This window comes from Aotus nancymaae, unplaced genomic scaffold, assembly GCF_030222135.1.
Source record: "Aotus nancymaae isolate 86718 unplaced genomic scaffold, 86718_ANA_hifiasm-v0.15.2.pri h1tg000040l, whole genome shotgun sequence".
Classification (NCBI taxonomy): Eukaryota; Metazoa; Chordata; class Mammalia; order Primates; family Aotidae; genus Aotus; species Aotus nancymaae.
Window position 1 is genome coordinate 57016691 of NW_026988454.1, and position 21506 is coordinate 57038196.

General features: G+C 42.3%; 1 protein-coding gene across 2 annotated transcripts in view; it reads left to right on the forward strand.

Annotated features, from left to right (window-relative positions):
• Positions 1 to 609: 609 nt before the first annotated feature.
• Positions 610 to 21506, forward strand: part of METTL24 (methyltransferase like 24) — a 117397-nt gene continuing 96500 nt past the window's right edge. For both annotated transcript variants that reach the window (XM_021670490.2, XM_064360781.1), the window contains exon 1: positions 610 to 1004. In XM_021670490.2, the coding sequence (XP_021526165.2) occupies positions 687 to 1004 (318 nt within the window). In that variant the 5' untranslated portion in view covers positions 610 to 686. The remainder of the gene's footprint in view (positions 1005 to 21506) is intronic.

Below are 21506 nucleotides of genomic sequence, written 5' to 3' on the forward strand. Positions count from 1 at the left end.
CCCCGCTGTCAGATGTCTTAGCTGGCTTTTTCCCTCTCCTCCTTCACCCCCACACATTTCATAACACGGAAAGAAAGCACGAATTGGCTTCAGGCAGAATTTAGACATGGAATAACTCTAATTTGATTATTCTACATTGAGTGCTATTCTCTTCGCCCCAATCCTCTTCTTTCTTGAGAGAGAGAGAGAGAGAGAAAGTTGTAAACCCGAGCATAAGTGCTATTTATTTTTATATTGTGCTTAACGGCGCACACCGCTTGACTGTTCTTGTATGCTCACCTACCCTCCTGTGTTTCTCCAACAAACTAATAGCAGAAAATGAAGTTATGGCCCGGATCCCGTTAGGAATGCGCTTTTCCTGGCCCTGTATCTTTCAGCTCCTTCAGGCTTTGGAGGCCGGGGCGAAGGGCACCTCTTGAGGGACACTGCACAGCCCCGCCCTGGCACCTCCGGGCAGGGTGAGAGGGCGCCCTGTGACCGCGCTCGGCCCACCGCCCGTCGCCCCTTCCAGCGGCGGGGCGCGCTCGGCAGGGCAGGATAAGGTTACGCCGAGGCTTCCTCGGTCGCGAGGGAGGGAGGCGGGTCCCCGGCCCGTGGGGGAGTTCCCAGAGTTGGCCGCTCCGGCCCTCGGGGCCATATCCCTGCTGCCGGCCAGGCGCGGCCCGCGGGACCCTGAGAGCAACGCCATGGCCCGGGAGAGGCCGCCCAGGAGGGGCTGCGGCGCCCTGCGCCGGTGTCTACTCGGGGCCGCGCTCCTGCTCGGCCTGCGGTTCTTCGCGGAGCTGCGGCGCGCAGGGCCCGGGTCTCCCGCCCACAGCGCCCCGCCGGGCCCGGCCTGGCGGCCACCTGGGCCGCACCTGCTGCCCGCGGCGGGTCCGCTGCGCGGCGCCAGCAGGAGGCAGGTGATCTACGTGCGCAGCGGGCGGCGGGTGCCGCCGGGGGGCGGCGGGAGCGGGACGCTGGAGCCGAGCTGCTGTGCCCCGCGCGGGAGCCCCCGCCGGAAGGTCAGTGGCAAAGCGGGCGGTGTTGGGCCTGGGACCAGAATCCCCCTCCCGACCGCGCTACGGAGCCTGGCGCTAGGGTCCCGCAGGCCGCCCCGCTGGGACCTCCGGAGGCTTCCGCTTCTTCTCTTCCCCCTGTGCTCTCTTAGGCGGCTCCACGGGTCGCATCCCTCAGTGCCCAGATAGACTCAAGTGGGGCCGAGCGGAGTTCATTCACTTTTCAGCCATTACTTGGGGGGCGTCGTGGCCGGGCGCCCTTCCAGGCTCCGCGCATCCCGCGAAGAAGGACGGAGCTCTGTTCTGGTAGTTTAGTAGGGAAGGGCTTGCTTGACAGGCAGGGAAAGGGGAAGGCTGGAGGTGAGGCTGCCATTGATGTGGTGTGCTGCTGCCAGCCTTCCGCTCGAGGCCTGGCCAGAGCTGGGTGGGTATCGCCGTGAATGGCCTGTCCACTCTACTGCCCTTCCTCTCGCTGAAGATCCACCAGCTGAACGAATTTCCCTGCAGTCCCATTGCAGGCTTTGGCTAGGGGCTGGGAGGCTGGAGCCCGGTGAGAAGCAGAGCACCCGGCCCTACTTAATGAGAAGTTAATTGGATCCTCAAGGACCCAAGTAATAACCTGAGTTTGTCTTACAACTCTCGACAGTGTTGTGCCTCCTACCTCATTAACTTCTTGGCTCACACCTCACTGAGTGGTCCAGTTTTAGCCTCTGATGGTTAAGGTTTTGGCCACTTATCTCCTCTTTGGAGCTCGGTAACTTGCGTCGTACTTGGAAATGAAAAGAACTACAGGTATGAGCTCGGCTTGTCCTTTTACCCATCAGCTCCTCCTTCTAGCCTCAACCACGTTCTCCGAAGCACTACTCTCTGTTTCCCGGCTTTTCCTCGTGTCTTTTAGACAACTACCCCAACCTCCACCCCGCTTCCCACCTCCGGCCCTGGAGGGGAGAGAACAGCTCATCCTTTGCCTCGCTGCTGTCTTCGGCTGCCCAGTGCTAACCTCCTTCTCAACACCACAGCCCAGCACTGCTGCCGCGGCCTCCCTTCCTCGCCTCCTCCGTGCCTCGGTCTCCGTCTTTCCACGCCACCGCTGTTCCTTTCTGGGCCGTCAGTGCTAGCTTCCTGATACACTGAAATACCTTTTTCTATCTCGCAAACCTCCCCTCCTATGAAAAGTCTTAATTAGCTCTTCCAGAGGAGAGCAGCCATTTCCTCTCCAAGTTCCTAACTCACTGTCCGTGACACCATGTTAAACATTCAGCACAGTTTTGCCAAGGGCTTACCAGATAGGCATCAGGTGCTGGAGGCACAAAACGAGTTCAGATTCTCGTGGGGGAGGCTCTTAGCACAGGTATCCGGTGATTTCCAATCCTGTAATTGAGGCCTTCAGCTCTGCCTGGGGAGCAAGAAAGGCTGCTCAAGGCGGGGGATATTTGACCTACAATGTGGTGTTTCTTTTTTTTTTTTGAGCCGGAGTCTCACTCTGTTGCCCAGGCTAGAGTATGGTGGGATTACAGGCGTGTACCACCACGCTGGGCTAATTTTTGTATTTTTAGTAGAGATGGGGTTTCACCATGTTGGCCAGCCTGGTCTCGAACTCCTAACCTCAAGTGATCCAACCACCTCTACCTCCTCCCCCACACACCGAGGTGCTGGGATTACAGGTGTGAGCCACCATACCTGGCCAACAGTGTGATGTTTCTTAAGAGTGGAACTTCTTTTATTCCCCTGTGGATGTCCTCCAATGTCCCATCCTTGATACCCTCAGCCCACCCTGTAGTTTTCCTTTCAGATTCACTCTCAACATCCGTTGTTTCTGCTGTCACCTGTCAAAGAATTACTCTTAACTCTGTCTCTACCTCAGACAGCAGTATTGATGGCTGGACCATGTTCTATAAAAGACAGGTTTGGAATGCATAGACTCAGTGGGGCACTGGAGGGGAGGTTCACACCCATCCCCACTAGGAGCTAGGAGGCTGCCACAGTGATTCATGCTGGAGATGGGGGTGGCTTACCGTGGTAGGTGTGGGAGGTGGTGAGAAGTGGTTGGTTTCTGGATATGTTTGGAAGGTAGATGAGGAGGAGCAGTTATTTCTCTCTGTTTTGTTTGGGGGATAGATGGAAAGCAGGAGTTCGGTTTTAGGCACTTCGTTTAAGTTTGAGAGATCTTTCAGGTATGCATGTGAAAATGTCAAATAGGCAGCCAGAGGTGTGAGTCCAGAGCTTGGAGGAAATGTCCAGGTGGAAGGTGGTGATTTGGGAGTAATCCAGGACAAGTGGCACTAAAACTGAAAGATAGTATGTGATTATCTAGGAAGTGAGTGTGGCTGACAAAGAGAATCAACCCGAGCCTGTGGCCTGGGGCTCAGTTTTATTAAAATTAGGAAAAAAAGTAAAGGAAATGTTTAGCTTTGTGCCTGGCATATTTAGCTCTCAATAGTGGTAGCTTTGCTTTCTGTAGTCTGCCCCAGCTTTGTAGCCTCAGCCAGTCTCCACATGTCATTCACTGTAACCTGCAAAGGTGGCTTATGCTGACTCCTCTACCTGCAAGGCCCATACTCCCCTTTCTTATGACTCCTGCCCTTTCCATCCTTGGACATTCCTCAGGTCAAAGGTTCATAGCCCAGAAATCTTCCCATAGCAACCCTGCTTCATGCTGCCCCCTCCCCCATTTGGAATGACAACAGAAATAGAGTCTGATTTGTGCATAGCTTTGTACAAGTTGAGACCTGATAATCCATTTCAGATGGAGTGTTTTGTCTCCACAGTTGTTCTTGATGGGAAGGATTGCGTTTCCCATAGTGACCCCTAGTAAATATTTACTCCAGAGACCCCAATATGTGAAAGTATAAGAATCTTACTATTTCAGCCTATTCCGTAACTGTAAATGTCTTTGGTTAAAAATGTATAAGAAATAAGTGGTATCTTTGCTATTTCTAAAATATTAAGTTTTTAGCCTCCTAAGACAAACATTTTCTTAGATTTCCTTCTCCATAGCTATGATTTTCAGGATATACATTTAACCTCCCCAAATCCCTAGGTAGTGGGGATCTTGAATTTGTTTTATTCTCCCATTATTTCACAGTTGAATTAAAATATTCCCTAAAACTCTAGAAAGATCAGTTCTCTAATCCATCCTCCCACTTCTGGGAACAGAGCTCAATACCCCATATCTCTCTAGGGATAAGTCTTGTTTCTTTTTCAGCCTAACATCAAGACAGCAGTGTAATATAAGATGAATGTACCATTAAGTATTTGAAATAAAATTAGGAAGCTATTTGTTAAACTCCTTGGATCGTATTTTACTTATATTTCGTTTGTTGAAAATACTCATCAACAATATTGTTAGGTTCTTGGTTACTTTGCCCCCGGTACCTCCCAGATTAATAAAGGAGAAAAAGTTCTATTCTATTTTGAGGACAACTTTCCGGGTAGATGAAAACCTGCGTGAAATAATTGGATTGCCAAGTATTTCTTGTTACTCTGCTTCCATTGCAGGTGTTAGAAGCACCAAAATTCTGCCACTTTCATCATAGCTTATGTTTCTCTTAAAGAAAACAATCTATTATTAAAAAAAGTAGTGAAGCATAGCCCTCATGTAAATCTTTCTTTCTTTATCCCCTTCTTCATGGAGTCATCCAAGAACTAGCTCTAAATATTTTCAGTTCTTTGACATCAGGGGTTCTCATCTTCAAGCTTTGTGAAATGAGAGCCAATGACAGCTGATGGATAAATACTCCCCTTTTCGGTTATGTCTACCCTGGAACCTATATATTCTTGTGTATTACAGACTCTTTAAGCATTCTGTTGGGGCTCTTCCTCTCCAAATTTTGCATACTGTGCATGCATAAAAATATCACTGTGATGCTTTTTCTTTCTCTTCTCTCTGTTTTCTTCTGTATGTGTTTCTGTTTGGGTTTTTATTTTCTTTCTTAAATGAAACAGACCTTTACTATGATTATGGATAAAGTTCTTTGTGAAGGGATTTATAGAGAAGTAGATACAGTCTCCATGATTTATGCTTTTTAATGCAGCTCTTAGGAGGATGTTTTGTCTCTTATAGGTTGGCAATCCACCTAAAAGGCAGATGCAAAATACAGGGCTCATTTGCAAAGGAGAGACACTCACTCAGTGGCCAAGCTTCCCGTAGAAATTTCATTTCTCTTATCAGATATATTTTACTTGACATTTAATACGTTGGATAGAAAAGTGACTTCTGAGTCACAGAGCTCCAGAACCCAGCAATGTGCTGGCTTGGTTCGTCAGTTACAGATCTTTTGGAACAATGTGTCGGGGGGAAAAAAAATAGAACTGTTTCCCCTTCTCCTGAAAAACCATATGGCAAATTTGGTCTTTCTTCCTCACTTCTTGTCATCCTCTTAGTTTTCTAATTCTGTGATTGTCATCAAGAAGAAAGAGGAAAAATGGCATAGGATGCCCCCCGAAATATCCAACTGCCTTAAGAGTCCTTATTCTTTACAAAAATATTTGAAGGTAGGTTTGAATTGCTTGTGAAACCTGGCCCAGCAGTAGTTTCCAGCTCCTCAGGTTTCTGCCTGTGTACCTACACTTCTGTTCTTCAGGGAGCAACATTAATCAGTCCTCTCACACTGTCCTTAGGAGGCAAAGCATTTTCATTTTAAACAAAGTCATTGAGGGTAATTGAATAAGCTCAGCAATATGTGGGTGTGAAACAGCAGTTGCTTAGTCGCACAAAGAAAAGCAGGTTTTTATTACAACTTTGGTGTGTCCTGGATAAGGAACAGAACCCCATACTTTTTCCAAACCCCATAGTTCCTCAGAGAGCATTCTGTGGGCAAAGGAACTATTAATGGAGGCTCGATTGTTTTTCAACCACTGGTGGTGGAGATTTTAGGGTTTTGTGTGTAATTTGTCCCAGTCCATTTTCTCCAAGGAAAAGAATGTCTTGTCAGTTTTCTCAAATAGAATTGAATTTCCTTTTTTAGTCTGTGAAGAGAATCAGGTCAAGTAGTTAAACCAAAGACTGTCAAGGGTAGGCATTTGAGTTTTCCATCTGTGCTGTAATACCTTTGGAGTCCTTGTGTTTCTAAGGAGTTTGGCATGCTTTGTTCTGCGGTTCATAGAAAGTAACATGAGCCTGCTTCACTTACCATGAGACACACTGAGGCAGGAATCTACCAACATTGATAAGCTTCTTTTAAAAACACCACTTGGGTTCTCTAGATACCTCACATTGGCTCCATTAATGTCTTATGTTCTGCTAAAAAAGAGTAGGAAAATTTGCTGTGCAAGAAGCATTTTTATCCTGCTCAAATGATTGAACGAAAATTGAATTTTAAGGGCCTTGTAATCTAGACCCATATGTAATATAAACCAGTGGCAAGCTGGATTGCTACTTGACAGTTCAGGAGGTAAATTTGGCCCACGAATTTTATTTGAACGACAAGTGTTTTAAGTATTTGAACATAAATATTTTTATATGGGGCATATAGTGTCTAGTGAGATCCAGCTCACCATTCTCTCCATTTACCTCACCTGTGTGACCTCTGAGGCATTTGAAGTTACAACTGTAAGCCAGAGGTTGTTAAAAATAGTATTTTCCTAAAAAGTGACAAGGCTAAGGCTGCTGCCAAGCTCAGTGATAGCATGGCACATGACTACTAGGTTCAGAAAAGCCAAAGGTCCTTTTATATTGCTCCCGTTAAGGAAGATGAGTTACCTAAGGCTGGAGCTGGATGTTGGTGAGATGATAAGATTGTAGGGGAATGGACTTAGTTAATCTAATATTCTTTTGGTTATAAACAGGAACTGGGCTCTAGCCTAACTTAAACAAAAAAAGGAAGAAAAAAAGAATTAAAGAATAAACAACTGTATGTGCCTATGATAACTAACAAATTTTTTTTAGAATTAAATTTATTGGGAAACCTTGGGATTTCTCACTGAATTGGAGGAAGAGTTAATGACTACCACGTGGAAGAGAGAAGGAATAGGGCCGCTGTGGAAATCCCAGCTTTCTGAATTCTTTGATCTTCTCCCTCAAGTGCTATTATAATACAGCTCACCTCACTGGACTCCAGGGCTTGGTCTCTTTGATATTCACCCTGAATCAGCCGGCTCAGGCCGCTTGACCTAAACAAAGGCCAAGGGTCCCTGCCCTATCCTGGAAGCCATTCTTAGAGAAAAGAGAAACTTTAAGTTACCGTAGGAAGGCAAGTCCTTGGCATGCCATAACTATTCAGTATAATTTTTACACAGTTTTGCCCTTAGGTTTTTGTGTTTCTCATATTTTATTCTATTATTTCAACCAGCCCTTGGACTTACCTAGAAATAGAGTATAAGGCAGTTTTGGTTTTACTAATCCTAGACCCTAACATCAATGTGTGTGTGTGTGTGTGTGTGTGTGTGTGTGTGTGTGTGTGTGTGAATATATACATATCTATACCTAGCTAGATCTTTCTTTAAATATTAACTATACTTCTCTATCTATATATAGTCTTATAGATAGCCTTATTTCCAAGTAGCATTGGCAATAAGTTGGCACCTTGGGTATACTACTGACATTTTAAATTCAGTGAATATATGCACACAAGATCTATGTATAGGTAATATTTTTTGAAGTAAAAAGTTATTTGTGAAGACGTTTATTAATTTTTTACTTATTTGTTTATTGTTTTTAGAGACAGGGTCTCACTCTGTTCCCCAGGCTGGAGTGCAGTGGTGCAATCATGGCTCACTGCAGCCTCGACCTCCCAACTCAGGCCTCCCAAGTAACTGGGGCTGTAGGCATGCACCACCACACTTGGCTAATTTTTATTTTATTTTATTTTATTTTGTAGAGACAGGGTCTCACTCTGTTGCCCAGGCTAGTCTTGAACTCCTAGGGTCAAGTGATCCTCCCACCTTGGCCTCCCAAAGTTTTGAGATTACAGATGTGAGCCACTGTGCCCAGCCCCCATTTCAAGGACTTTTAATAGAGAATGTATCAGTATTTAGCCTATGATCCCAATTAGTGTTCTCAAACCAAACTTAGAGTCTTATATTCTTTGATTTTTTTTTTCTGTCATGCATAGTTACCTTGCAGGAAAAAAAATCTGAAAATTTCTTCAGAGCATCTGAATATTCACAGCCCCCCTTGCAACTGGCTATGCTGGGATTCTTTAATGCATGATTATTTCCGTATCAGTTAGGACTCTGGGTTGCAAGTGACAGTCCCATCTGAAACTAGTACAAACGGGGATTGATTGAAACCCTACTAGAGAGAAAAAGAAGAGCTGCAGAGACGAGGAAGGCTCTGGAAGTTGATTACGACTAAAATGAGCACTGAAGACCTTAATTATCCATATCAGCCACTACTACGGATATAGTGGGTATTTATTATTCTTTTTGGTCACACCTTTGAATATCTTTCCTGTGTGTGAGGAATTCTCTACCTTCCTAAGAAACAACAACAAAAAAATCGTCCCCACTTTTCTTTGCACCCAAACTGCATTCATGTGACCTAGGCTTCATTTAGATACACCTGCATGAGAATTTGGATTGTACCCTACAGATGCAAAGCAGGTGGCACGAGGGCCACAGAGTAGCTCAGTGGCCAAGGTTCTAGCAGAGGCATCCAGAGCTCAGGATGGTGTCTGTGCCCAGCAGTGAGGCTGTGCAGTCTACACTGGCATGTCTGGAGGTGGTGTCCCTACCCTTGAGATTCTGTAAGCTAATAAATCTTTAATCAATTCCTTTACTGCTTAACTAGCCAGAGTGGTTTCTATTGTTTACAACTAAGAACCCTGGCAGACCAATACATTAGAACTGACCGTCTGGAAGGTTACAACTGTAACTTTTCCTTTTCAATTTTGCTTAGGTCTATTTAATACAGATTTTGGAACATGGTGATCGAGGGTGCAAGTGAACTATGGGCTGAAGGACCTTTCACTGACAAGATAATAACATTTCACTTCAGATACTAAATTACACCAATCTGCTAACTTATTACTAGATAAACTCAATTTAATCAACACCAAGCCCTTTTTTCATGGCACCATGTGCCTGAGGCATTGGGTGGGAGAGGCCAGTTTATGCTGTGGTCACAAACAACGCTCCAGCCTCCAGGCTCATGCTAGCAGAGGTTTATTTCTTGCTTGCACCAGATATCTGTTGCCGGGGTGGGGCGTTGCTTTGTGCTGTCACTGCATCTCTCTGGACCCCAGGCTAGCAGTGTAGCTGCCATCTGGAACGTTGCTGGTCACCTTGGCAGAGGAGGGGTGAATGCTCTGGAGGATATTTGCGTGGCATTATTAAAAGCCCTAGCCTGGAAGCAGCACACATTACCTCTGCTCACAATCCAATGGTCAGAGCCAGTTGCTCAGTCCCACCCAAAGCCAGAGGGACCATCCTGCTGTGTGCCACAATCAGGGAGGTGGAGATGTGTGGCAAACAATGCCGGCGATCACCACAGTGTGTGGTAACCCTTCAATCATCCGTGTCTAAATGGACATCATCCAGGTCATGTTTCACGTTCGCTGTTTTGAACGCCTCACTGAATCTGCATATTTGACAGTATTGAACACAGCACAGGAGCCTCTTTTCAGGGGACCGAGATCTAAAATGAAGCAGACATCTAAATTTAGCAGAACAGCAAAATAAAACAAGACTCCATTTGCATCTTTTAAACAGTGCCATGGTGCATCCTGGAGTTTGTTAAAGGCAGTGATCCTTGTTGACATTGTTTATGTTAGATTCTTTGCACAGAGCAGGGGTGGGATGATGGTCTGCTGGTCTTTTTCTCTGGAGGGAGAATAAAGCAAATTATTTGAATAAATAAAGTCATGAGTGTAAATGGGCCAAAGACCCCTGATGAGATGAATCAAACTCCATGTCAATCCATCTTCATGACCATCACTTACTCATTTTTAGTTGGAGCTGGTTGAACGACTTCCAAACATGTTTTCAGAATCCAGCCACAAATCAGAGGCAATATTCATGCTTTATAGTGTGTGCTATTGTGCATGATGCGACAGCAAGTCATTTTAGTTTATTTTTCATGTACTTTGACTAGAGCACAATCACTTAAAAATCCTGATTAGCAAAATACATGCTCATTCAGCTCAGAGTAATTAGGCCATAGGAGAAAGACTCTTCCTCCAGCAGTTTTGGGAGTAGATTATGGGAGAAGTCAGTGAAAGTAATGCGTGGGATCTTGGAGACCTCTTTACATGGTTTTACAAATTTCATGAAAATACTTCAGTATGGTGCAGCCTCATCTATAAGATGGGCTCACATTTCCATACTTGCAGTCAGCAGTTTAAATTCTGCTCTCCTACTTACTGAATATGGACAAGTGGCATATCCTCTCTGAACTTGAGTTTCTTCCTTTGAAAAAAAAAATTAGTAATACTTAACTCACAGGGTTCTTGTGAAGATGAAATGGGAGCAGGTAGGTGAAAAGCACCTTGCAGGTGTCCTGGCCCATGAAAATAGTTCAATGAATATGGTCTGTGTTCAGTCTTGTGTTTCCAACTGGGGCACTGGCCTGTGAGTACCAAAAAGGTATAGATATGTGTGCTTATGGTGAGTAAAGCCCAATATTCATTGCAATTTTTAATATTTCTTTTATTGTCCTTGAAATGTAAAGCATATATAATATGCTCAGGGATCAGCAGAGTTAGAATTTTTCTTTTTAGTCTGAAATAAAAGCTAGCCATAACTAGTACATTTTTGTTAGTGTTTGTATTATAAATGTATTCCCCATAAAACTCATTTATTATGAAATTATTAAGGCTTATTGTTCACATTAGTTTGTGATTTTTTTTTCCTCTCAGAACTAATTACAAATATCTTTTACAACATTCTGTTCAATGATTTTGGTCCATAGTAGGATTAACAGTATAAATGGGATTCTAGGGTTTTGAAATACAATTTTCCCTCAAAAGAATGTTTACAAATTTCCTATTAACTGGGTCACTTACTACCACTCTGTTACCTCTCTAGTTCAAGGGAGACCAGTTGGAGTAATTGTGTGTTAAAGAGCTAATTGCTAAATTATTTTTCTGGTCCTGTCTTCCACATTTTAGGCAATTAAGTGCACATTACTATACTTGGTATTTTATATACATTTTAAAGTTAAACTCGGTCAGCACAATTAATAAAGTCTAAGTATCAGGGTTGCATGTGGTTTTATGGGGAATATAATTTCTTCAAGCAGCTTATAATTTAAGAGTGGGGTGGGAGAGGAGCCCATTGTACGAGGAGATTTGCATATGTTCTTTCATTTAATTCTCAAGACAAAACCTTGAGGTAGGAATTGTCCTCATTTTGCAGACAGGGAAGTCAGGGCTCAACACTTTAATAAATTTGGGCAAGACACAGCTATAAGGGATGAAATGAAGGTTTAAACTAAAAATCCATGATTTTTTTTCTGTATTTCCCTGCTGAAAAGCGAGCTAACAACCAATTCTTATATAGAGTGGATTCTTTACCAGATAAAAATTAAAATCTTGTAAACAAGAGGCACTACAAAATTAAAAGACAAGTCATAATCTGGGAGAGGATATCTGCAATGTATAGCATCAATAAAGGATCAATATCCAAAATTTTAAAAGAACAGCAACAAAGTGAAAAAAACAACAGAAAAATAAATGAGAAATCAGGGATTAACAGGAGGAAAACTGAAAGGTCAAAAAATATACATTTACATATAATGATGATTAATAAGAAGGGGAAGAAAATCAAAACACAATGAGATTCTATTTCACCCCTATAATATTGGAAAAAATACAAATGTCTGATTGAAAAACAAGATTGATGGCCAGGCTCGGTGGCTCATGCCTGTAATCCCAGAACTTTGGGAGGCTGAGATGGGTGCATCACTTGAGGTCAGGTGCTAGAGACCAGCCTCACCAACATGGCAAACCCCCATCTCTACTAAAAATTCAAAAATTAGCCGAGTGTGATGGCACATGCCTGTAATCTCAGCTACTTGGGAGGCTGAGGCAGGAGAATCACTTGAACCCAGGAGGTGGAGGCTGCAGTGAGCCAAAATTGTGCCGTTGTACTCCAGCTGGGTAACAGAGCAAGACTCCATCTCAAAAAAAAAAAAAAATAGTATTGAGAATAATATAGGGACAAAGGAACTGCTTATTGCACTGCATCATTCAAAGCAGCTCCCTATCCCCACTCCTCCAATATATTCTCTTATTTTCTCCATAGCACTACTGCTCTCTGACAATTTTTTCTTGTTTTAACTTTTGTTTGCAGTCTCATCCCCATGAAGGCAGGGAGCTCATCTGTCTTACTCACCACGATATCTCCAGCGACTATGATAGTTCTGGCACATAGTAGGTTCTCAGGAAATACTGGCTGAAAGAATGGTTGTTTCTATCACTGGGGTACTAGACTGATGGGTTTGAGGAACAGCTGGATCTTTCAAGTGCTACTTCAAAGTCCATTTGAGGTCTCTAATTTCTGAATCAGGGTATTGCATTACAGACTCTTAGCACGGATAGCCCAGCATTCAATTTGCTTCAGATAACGGTGGCTGCAGAACAGAAGTTGAGAACCACATGTAGCCCATGTTCAGCCCATAAGCTAAGAATGGTTTCTACAGAAGAATGTTTGTAGTCAGTTTGATGTTAGGAAACACTAACATCAAAGTTTGTTTTTTGTTTTGTTTGTTTATAACTTTTATTTTAGGTTCAGGGGTACATGTGCAGGTTCACTATATAGGTAAACTTGTGTCTTGGGGGCTTGTTTTATAGATTATTTCATCACCCATGTACTAAGCCTGGCACTCAACAGTTATTTTGTCTGCTTCTCTCCCTCCTGCCACCCTCCACCCTCAAGTAGGTCCTAGTCAGTGTCCGTTGTTCCCTTTTTTGTATCTATGAGTTCTCATCATTTAGCTCCCATTTACAAGTAAGAATATGTGGTATTTGGTTTTCTGTTCCTGCATTAGTTTGCTAAGGATAATGGCCTCCAGCTCCATCCATGTTCCTGCAAAATATGTGGTCTCATTCTTTTTTATGGCTGCATAATAGTCCATGGTGTATATGTACCACATTTTCTTTATCTGCTCTATCATTGATGGGCATTTAGATTGATACCATGTCTTTGCTATTGTGAATAGTGCTGCAATGAACATTCATGTGTATGTGTCTTTATGGTAGAATGATTTATATCCCTCTGGCTACATACCCAGTAATGGGATTGCTGAAATGAATGGTAGTTCTGCTTTTAGCTCTTTGAGGAACTGCCACACTGCTTTCCACAACGGTTGAACTAATTTACATTCCCACCAACAGTGTATAAATGTTTCCTTTTCTCCACAACCTCACCAGCATCTGTTATTTTTTGACTTTTTAGTAATAGTCATTCTTACTGGTGTGAGATGGTATCTCATTGTGGTTTTGATTTACATTTCTCTAATGATTCATAATATTGAGCTTTTTTTTGGTTCATATGCTTGCTGGCTGCATGTAAGTATTCTTTAGAGAAGTGTCTGTTCATGACCTTTGCCCAGTTTTTAATGGGGCTGCTTTTTTTCTTATAAATTTAAGTTCCTTATAGATGCTGGATATTAGACCTATGTCAGATGCATAGTTGCGGACATTTTCTCCTATTCTGTTCAGATCGTTTGTTAACTCTGTTGATTTAACTAGATCCCATTCGTCAATCTTTGCTTTTGTTGTGTTTGCTTTTGGTGTCTTTGTCATTCCATCTGTCATTGATCATTCCTATGTCCAGGATAGTATTGCCTAGGTTGTCTTCCAGGGTTTTTATAGTTACAGGATTTACATTTAAGTCTTTGATCCATCTTTGGTTGGTTTTTGTATATGGTATAAGGAAGGGGTCTAGTTTCAGTCTTTTGTATATGACTAGCCAGTTATGCCAGCACCATTTATTGAATAAGGAGTCCTTTCCCCATTGCTTGGGAAACACGAACTTTGAATTCCAATGTAAAAAAAGGCTATCAATAAATAAATTTTGAGGCAGAGATCCAAGGTGGCTGATGATTAGCAGCTCGGGCACGTACCTCCCAGTGAAAGCGCAAAGAACGAGAGGACGCCACACTTTCAGACGAATATTAGTTGCTCACGGACCAGGAGATTCCCAGTGGAGGAGCTCCACGGGTCGCCAGGGCGACTCTTGTGGCCGGCGTGGCGGTTTTGCGGGTGCCTTAGCACGCCAGTTCTTGGTGCAGAGTCCGGAGATTCCCGGGCAGAAAAGCACCATCAATCTTAACACCGCTGTTTTGGCCGGCTCAGTGGATTGCTCAGATTTCGGCGCAGGGAATCAACAAGTTGGACGTCAGAGACCCAGTTAGAAAGTTGGTAATTATAAAGACGACAGACGGACAAATATATAATGAAGGGAAGAAACCAGCATAAAAAGGTAGAGAATACTCAAAATCAGAATGCCTCTCCCTCTACAGGGGATTGCAATTCCTCATCAGTAACGGAACAAGGCTTAATAGATTACACGTGTGTTCCAATAACAGAAGCAGGTTTCAAAACGTGGGTGATAAGAAACTTCTGTGAATTAAAAGAACTTGTTCTAACCCAATGCAAAGAAACTAAGAACCTTGAAATAAGGTTTGACGAAATGTTAACGAGAATGGACAATTTAGAGAAGAATATAAGTGAATTGATGGAGCTGAAAAACACAACACGAGAACTTCGCGAAGCATGCACAAGTTTAAACAGTCGAATTGATCAAGCAGAAGGAAGGATATCAGAAGTCGAGGACCAGCTCAGTGAAATGAAACGAGAAGACAAGAATGCAGAAAAAAGGATGAAAAGGAATGAGCAAAGTCTCCAGGAAATATGGGACTATGTGAAAAGACCTAATCTACGTTTGATAGGTGTACCTGAATGTGATGAAGAGAATGAATCCAAGTTGGAAAATACTCTTCAGGATATCATTCAGGAAAATTTTCCCAACCTGGCAAGGCAGGGTAATATTCAACTCCAGGTAATACAGAGAACACCACAAAGATATTCTTCAAGAAGACCAACCCCAAGGCACATAATCGCCAGATTTATTAGGGTTGAAATGAAGGAGAAAATACTAAGGACAGCCAGAGAGAAAGGTCAGGTTACCCATAAAGGGAAACCTATCAGACTTACAGCAGATCTCTCAGCAGAAACCCTACAAGCCAGAAGAGAGTGGGGACCAATATTTAACATCCTTAAAGAAAAGAACTTTCAACCCAGAATTTCCTATCCAGCCAAACTAAGCTTTATGAGCGAAGGAAAAATTAAATCTTTTGCGAACAAACAAGTACTTAGAGAGTTCACCACCACCAGGCCTGCTTTACAAGAGCTTCTGAAAGAAGCACTATACATATAAAGGAACAACCAATATCAGCCTTTCCAAAAATATATCAAAAAGCAAAGAACTTTAACACAATAAAAAATTTACAACAACTAATGGGCAAAACAGCCAGCTAGCATCAAACGCCGGTATTAAACTTATATATATTTTAATTGGATAAAAAGCCAAAACCCATCGGTATGCTGCATCCGGGCCCATCTTACATGCAACAATACACAAAGACTCAGAGAGAAGGAGGAAGATTTACCAATCAAACAGAGAGTAAAAATAAACTAATAAACAAAAAGCAGGGGATGCAATTCTCGCCTCTGATAAAGTAGACTTTAAAGCAACAAAGATCAAAAGAGGCAAGGAATGACATTACATAATGGCAAAAGGATCAATGCAACAAGAAGAGCTAACGATTCTATAGATCAACGAGATAGAAAATTAATAAGGATATTCAGAACTTGAACTCAGACCCGGAACAAGTAAACTTAATAAACATTTATAGAACTCTCCACTTCAAATACACAAAACATACATTACCACCTCACACCTATTCCAAAGGTGACTATATAATTGGAAGTAAATCACTCCTCAGTAATCGCATAGCATTTCATAGGTTTAAATTAAATATTGGTTGGCTGTTTGTTTGTTATCTTCTTCCCTTATTCCTTCCTGACTACATCATTAAGTATAATTATCAGTATAAAAGAGGTTTTCAATACCCATTACTAAATTGCATTCTAGCCTGGGCAAGAAAGCAATACTCCCATTCTCTCTCCCTCTTTCTTTTCCTTCTCCCTCCTCCCCATTCTCTCTCTCTCTTTCTCTTCCTTTTTCCTCCTTCCTATTCTCTCTCTCTCTTTAAAAAAATAAATAAATAAATAAATAAATAAATTTCAGTCTTCTCATTAACAGATCTGTATTACTAAAAATTGTGCACAATTGTTTAATTTCATCAATAAAAATGTGGAAATTTCTCTTGTTATGTAAGTACCCATTTATTAATAATATTCTTGATTTTGCTTCTTGGCTCACAAAGGTTAAATTATTTACTGTGTGGCCTTTTTCAGAAAATCTTTGCCAACTCCTGCTACAGAAGTGGCCTCAGTGCCTCTTAGCTGTGACTGGCAGGAGAGTGGGTGAGAAAAAAACTTCAGTGGACCCAGTCATGTCCAGGAGACTCTCGTGCTAGAGTTTTTCCATCTGCAGCATGAGAACAGTCCTGGACTTCCACAGGGCACTGAGAGAATGTTTTGGTACTGTCTGACCATTCATGGGAATGGCACCATAAAGTCTTGAAGGTCAAGAGTCCATTGTTATGCAGTGAACATTAAAGTGATAAATCTTGGATTTGCCTCCTACTCCCTGTTACCCACCTTTATAACATAACTGTTGTGTTGTTGGGCAGATTATAGTATGAAAGGCAGGTGATCTCATCTCTTCCAGCTTCTGGGGTCACCCTTTTTCCTAATACTTAAAATGGCTTGAACCATGTACTATAAGTTCCGTACCTTTTCTTCCCTCCAATATTCTGATAATAATGGGGCTTACCCTTCCCAGTCATCTCTCTTTGAATTCCTGCTGCTAGCTCAGTGTTTCACCTCTGACCACTGCTGTCTCCTCTTCGCTCTGCATTGCCCACTTCTCTAATATTCCAGAGTGACACCAACACAGGCCTTACTGAAGGTCTCAGGGAAAAGCAGGAAGATATCAACGTGGTTCAAAACAGAAATCAACTAAAACTGATTAAAGTTTTCTTGGCCATTGGGATTTCTTACAGGCTGTCTTTTCTTCTTAGGCCCCTGCTCCATTGCTCCTGCCTTCTTTTATCTACACATCAATCCCTTTTCCATTTTCAAGCCTTCAACCACCCCACTCCTTACCTTGCTCTAGCAAATAAATGTCATTTTCTTCCTCAGGCAATTTAGCTTCCTCTGTTTTCCCCTTTCCTTACAGGCCTATCCTAGACATGAATTACGCCACTCTGGCAGAAAGCAGAATTGGCCTCAATGAGTGAGTGTTTTCAATCATCCTGTTTCCCCTATCCTCTCTACTATTAGACAATCTATAAAATGTGCTCAGCACAGTGCCTTGTGCATAGGAAGCACTCATTACTCATTATATGTTCATTGTTTTTTTTACTTTTTTTTTTTTTTTTGAGGTGGAGATTCACTCTTGTTGCCCAGGCTGGAGTGCAATGGCACTATCTTGGCTCACTGCAACCTCCGCCTCCCAGGTTCAAGTGATTCTCCTGCCTCAGCCTCCCAAGTAGCTGGGATTACAGGCATGCACCACCACACCTGGCTGATTTTGTATTTTTAGTAGAGACTGGGTTTCTCCATGTTGGTCAGGCTGGTGTTGAACTCCCAACTTCAGGTGTTCCATCCGCCTTGGCCTCCCAAAGCGCAGAGATTACAGTCATGAGCCACCATGCTGGGCCTCATTGTTCTTATTATAAAGAGGATTGTGCCAACTGAGGCCCAGTGCTGCATCCTAGCTACAGCTACTGCTGTGTTATGGTGCAGGGGAGGTATATTATTAATGGTACTTTGAGAGCAGCAATATATTGCTTCATGCAGAACCTTTTTTTCCCTTTCTACCTGTCTTCATTTTCTCCTTTGACTTTTGGGGTTCCTGGTGAACTATCTTTCTTTCTGTCTGCCATGGAAATGGGTACACAGAGGGTGATGACATAAACTTTAGGGTTAAAACATGCCCAGAAATGACCCAGCAATTGCATTCCAGGTATATACCTAAGATAACTGAAAACATGTTTACACAAAACTTGTTCATGAGTATTCATAGTGGCATTATTCATAGTAGCTAAAAGTTGGAAACCATCCAAATGTCTATCAGCTGATGAATGAGTACACAAGATGTGGTATACCCATACAGTGGAAACTTATTCAGCTATTGAAAGCAATGAAGCTCTGATAGCTGCTACAACATGGATGAACCTTGAAACCTAATGCTAAGTAAAAACAATCACAAATGGCCACATATTGCATTATTCATTTTTTAAGGAAATGTCCAGAATAGAGAAATCTAGAGAGACAGAAAGTAGATTAGTGGTTGCCAGAGGCTGGGGGTAGTGGGGAATGGGAAGTGACTACTACTTGGAACAGAGTTTCTTTTGGGGTGATGAAAGCATTCTGGAATTAGATAATGGTGTCAGTTGCACAAGCTGTATATATGCTAAAAGTCACAGTGAAATGGTAAATTTAAAATAGTAAATTTTGTGGTATGTGAATTATATCTCCATTTTTTAAAAAATGCTCAGAAGCCTGTGGAATGTATGACAGGTGTGAAAGTACATGATTTTCTCTGTTCAGATAAAGAGAAATGAACTGAGTGCACCCTGAGACTTCAGCCTGATGGTACTCACTTGTGAGCACAGGCGTGTTCAGCAGAAATGTGGAGCCCATGTGCTGGCTCTCTAGGTAGCACCTAGCCTGGCCTCTCAGGAATCTTCTTCTGGCTGCTGGTTATCTTCATGATTCTCCCTCTCCCAACAGCTCCTAAGGCATGGCAGATGCATTGCAGAATCAGATACACAAAGCCTTGCATTAGAAACATAAGACTTTGCTCTTTGCCAGAGGAGAGAGAGCCTCAAGCTGCCATCACTGTGAGCTTGCTGACCTCCTAGTGCATTAGTTTTTTGCACAAAGCACTGACACTGAGCACCAGGGGGTTGTCAAAAGATGTGGCCAGGCAGCTGTCAGCCCATTGCACCTCTTATGCAAGGGAGTGCTTGTTCTGCTAAGGATTTGGGCTACCTTGGCCCTTCTTTCTCACCTTCATTCTCACACAGATAACCGTTGTCACCTCATTCTAATGACTTGTGTGCAAGAAGCATACTATGCATTTTGGAAGACTTTTGCTTTCAAAAGAGAACAGCAGTTACAGTACCTTGCTTTTAGATAGCTCTTCCTAGCTTACAAAGGCTTGCTCTGTTGTTATCCCAAGTGATTCTCATCATAGCCTTACGAGTGAGATGGATGTTATTTCCATTTTACCAAGAAGGAATCTGGTTAAATTGCTGGATTGAGAGAAATTGAGATTATAATCCATGTCAAATAAGGTCAGATTTCATGTTGTTTCTGCTCTACACTGAGACTGCCTCTATGCTGAAATCTGGATCTCAAAAAAATATGTCGATTACTATACATTTTAGGTTTGATATTAAGGCTTCTTAGAAATCTTCCTAATGAACGAATATATCTTAAAGCTTAATTTCAGCGATTTTGTCAGGTTGGCATTTCAAGTATGTCTTACATTTCTTAAAAACAAATTTGAACTGGTTATATAATTATGATAGGGCATGTTCTTTTGAATAGTGAATATTCATTTTGCTCAGAAATAGTAGAAAATGGCTTATCTAATGTGCACTTAGAGGAAACTCAATCAGGGGCAGATAGCTACATCAGTTTTGAAATCGAAATGCTTGAATTGATTTGGATACCCTGGTTACAGAGAGTTGTTTTGGAAAATCTGAATGCTTGGGCCTTATTCCTGGACAGTGAATGTTCTTATTTATAAAACCAAATTACCAGCACAGATTGGAGCCTGTTTTACACATACAACATTGTATCCTTTCCTGTTATGGTCATGTGTTTAGACAAGACACAGGAGAAAAGAGAGCTATCTATATGTATAATCTGTAATTTTAAAAACATAGGTAAGCCATGATGCTGACAATTAAAATAAATACATGTATATTTGTTCAAGCCGTTAACTTAATAGGAAAAACAGACATAAAATGCCCTTCATGTTTTTTTAAAAATGTTTTAATAATAAAACCATACAGGAATGTGTGAGAAGTAGGGTAAGGGAAATTGGAAATTTACTTTTCTGTGTCTTTTATCTGAGGAATTCTTAGGTTATAGTTATTTTGAAACCCAAACTTTTCAGTGTAAAAATAGAAGTGAAGAAAGAGGAACAGATTGGAGTCTGGAAAAAAAAACCAGAGAGAACATACAGCAGGAAGGCTGTGTACGGGGGAATGCTGTGTTCAGCCTCATCTCAGATTTCCTCAGGACTGTGGAGATAACCAGGATGGTGAAGACTTGAACTGAGTTCAGAACAGTGGTTCTCCATGTTTTTGAGTTACAAAATTTTGATGAAAACAATTTGATGGAAGCTGTGGACAAGCGCTCCAGAATACTGAACATTTGCACACATGCACATTCATTTGCGGTGGATTTCAGGAGATTTGTGATTCTCATGAAGGTTGCTCATGAAGAGAGGGGTCAGAATTGTCCATAGGAGTTTTCAGAATACAGATACCTAGGCCTTTCCTAGCCCAGGCTCCTGTGATGGACCACTCTGGCAGGGAGGCATGAGTGCCGGGGTAAGACATGGCCCATGATGGTTGTGATGGTCGATTTCTAAACTTGGTGTGGAGAGTTCAGTAACTGGTGTTCATCTTTAACTGAGAGCTGCCCCTGTGTGATGGGTTTCTCTCTTCTGGAATCACTTCACGGCTGGCTGGACTGAACCCTCAGGAGGTGGACCTGCTGTCCTGGACAACAGCCCCTAGAGTCAGGACCCCTCCTGTCCACCCCACACCTTTGCCCCTCAGCACCCCTGGCCTGGCCTAGCGACCTCCTCGTGGTGGTGCCAGGTGTGTGAGCACTTTGGATTCCTTAAGTTAGACCTTAAAGAAGATCTGTGTTTTCTTTTCAGGATAGTAGCCAATGGTTCTTCCCTGCTATTGATGTCTGTGTTGTTTCATTTGTAAATAAGTGCTTGTTCTAAGCTGTAAAAATGATGAATGCTTAAACAGTCTTTAAAGGTGGGAAAATTCATAGCTTCTTGAGAAAATAAATATAAAGGAAGTTATGGGTCATCTCTTCAACCTTGTCCACATCCTGATGTGTGTTCATATTCCTCCAGCTAGGCACCAACATTACTCTGGCATCTTCTAAGTTGATTAATAACATTGCACTGCCTCTATCTATACACTTGTGTCATCTCTACAACCATTTAATTAATAAGTGAGTAGAAGCCTCACACCAATTTGTAGTAATTGATCAGTTATATACAATAAAATGTAGTTAAAACAGTGAATCACAAAAATATATACATAGACCATGTGCTTTAACTGAAAATATATACATGTACATTTGTTTGCCGATCTTTTGTTGTGTGTATTACCCCTGGCTGGAGTTATGATCTTTCTTGCACGGAGCCATCTAAACTATATCAGTCATCCTT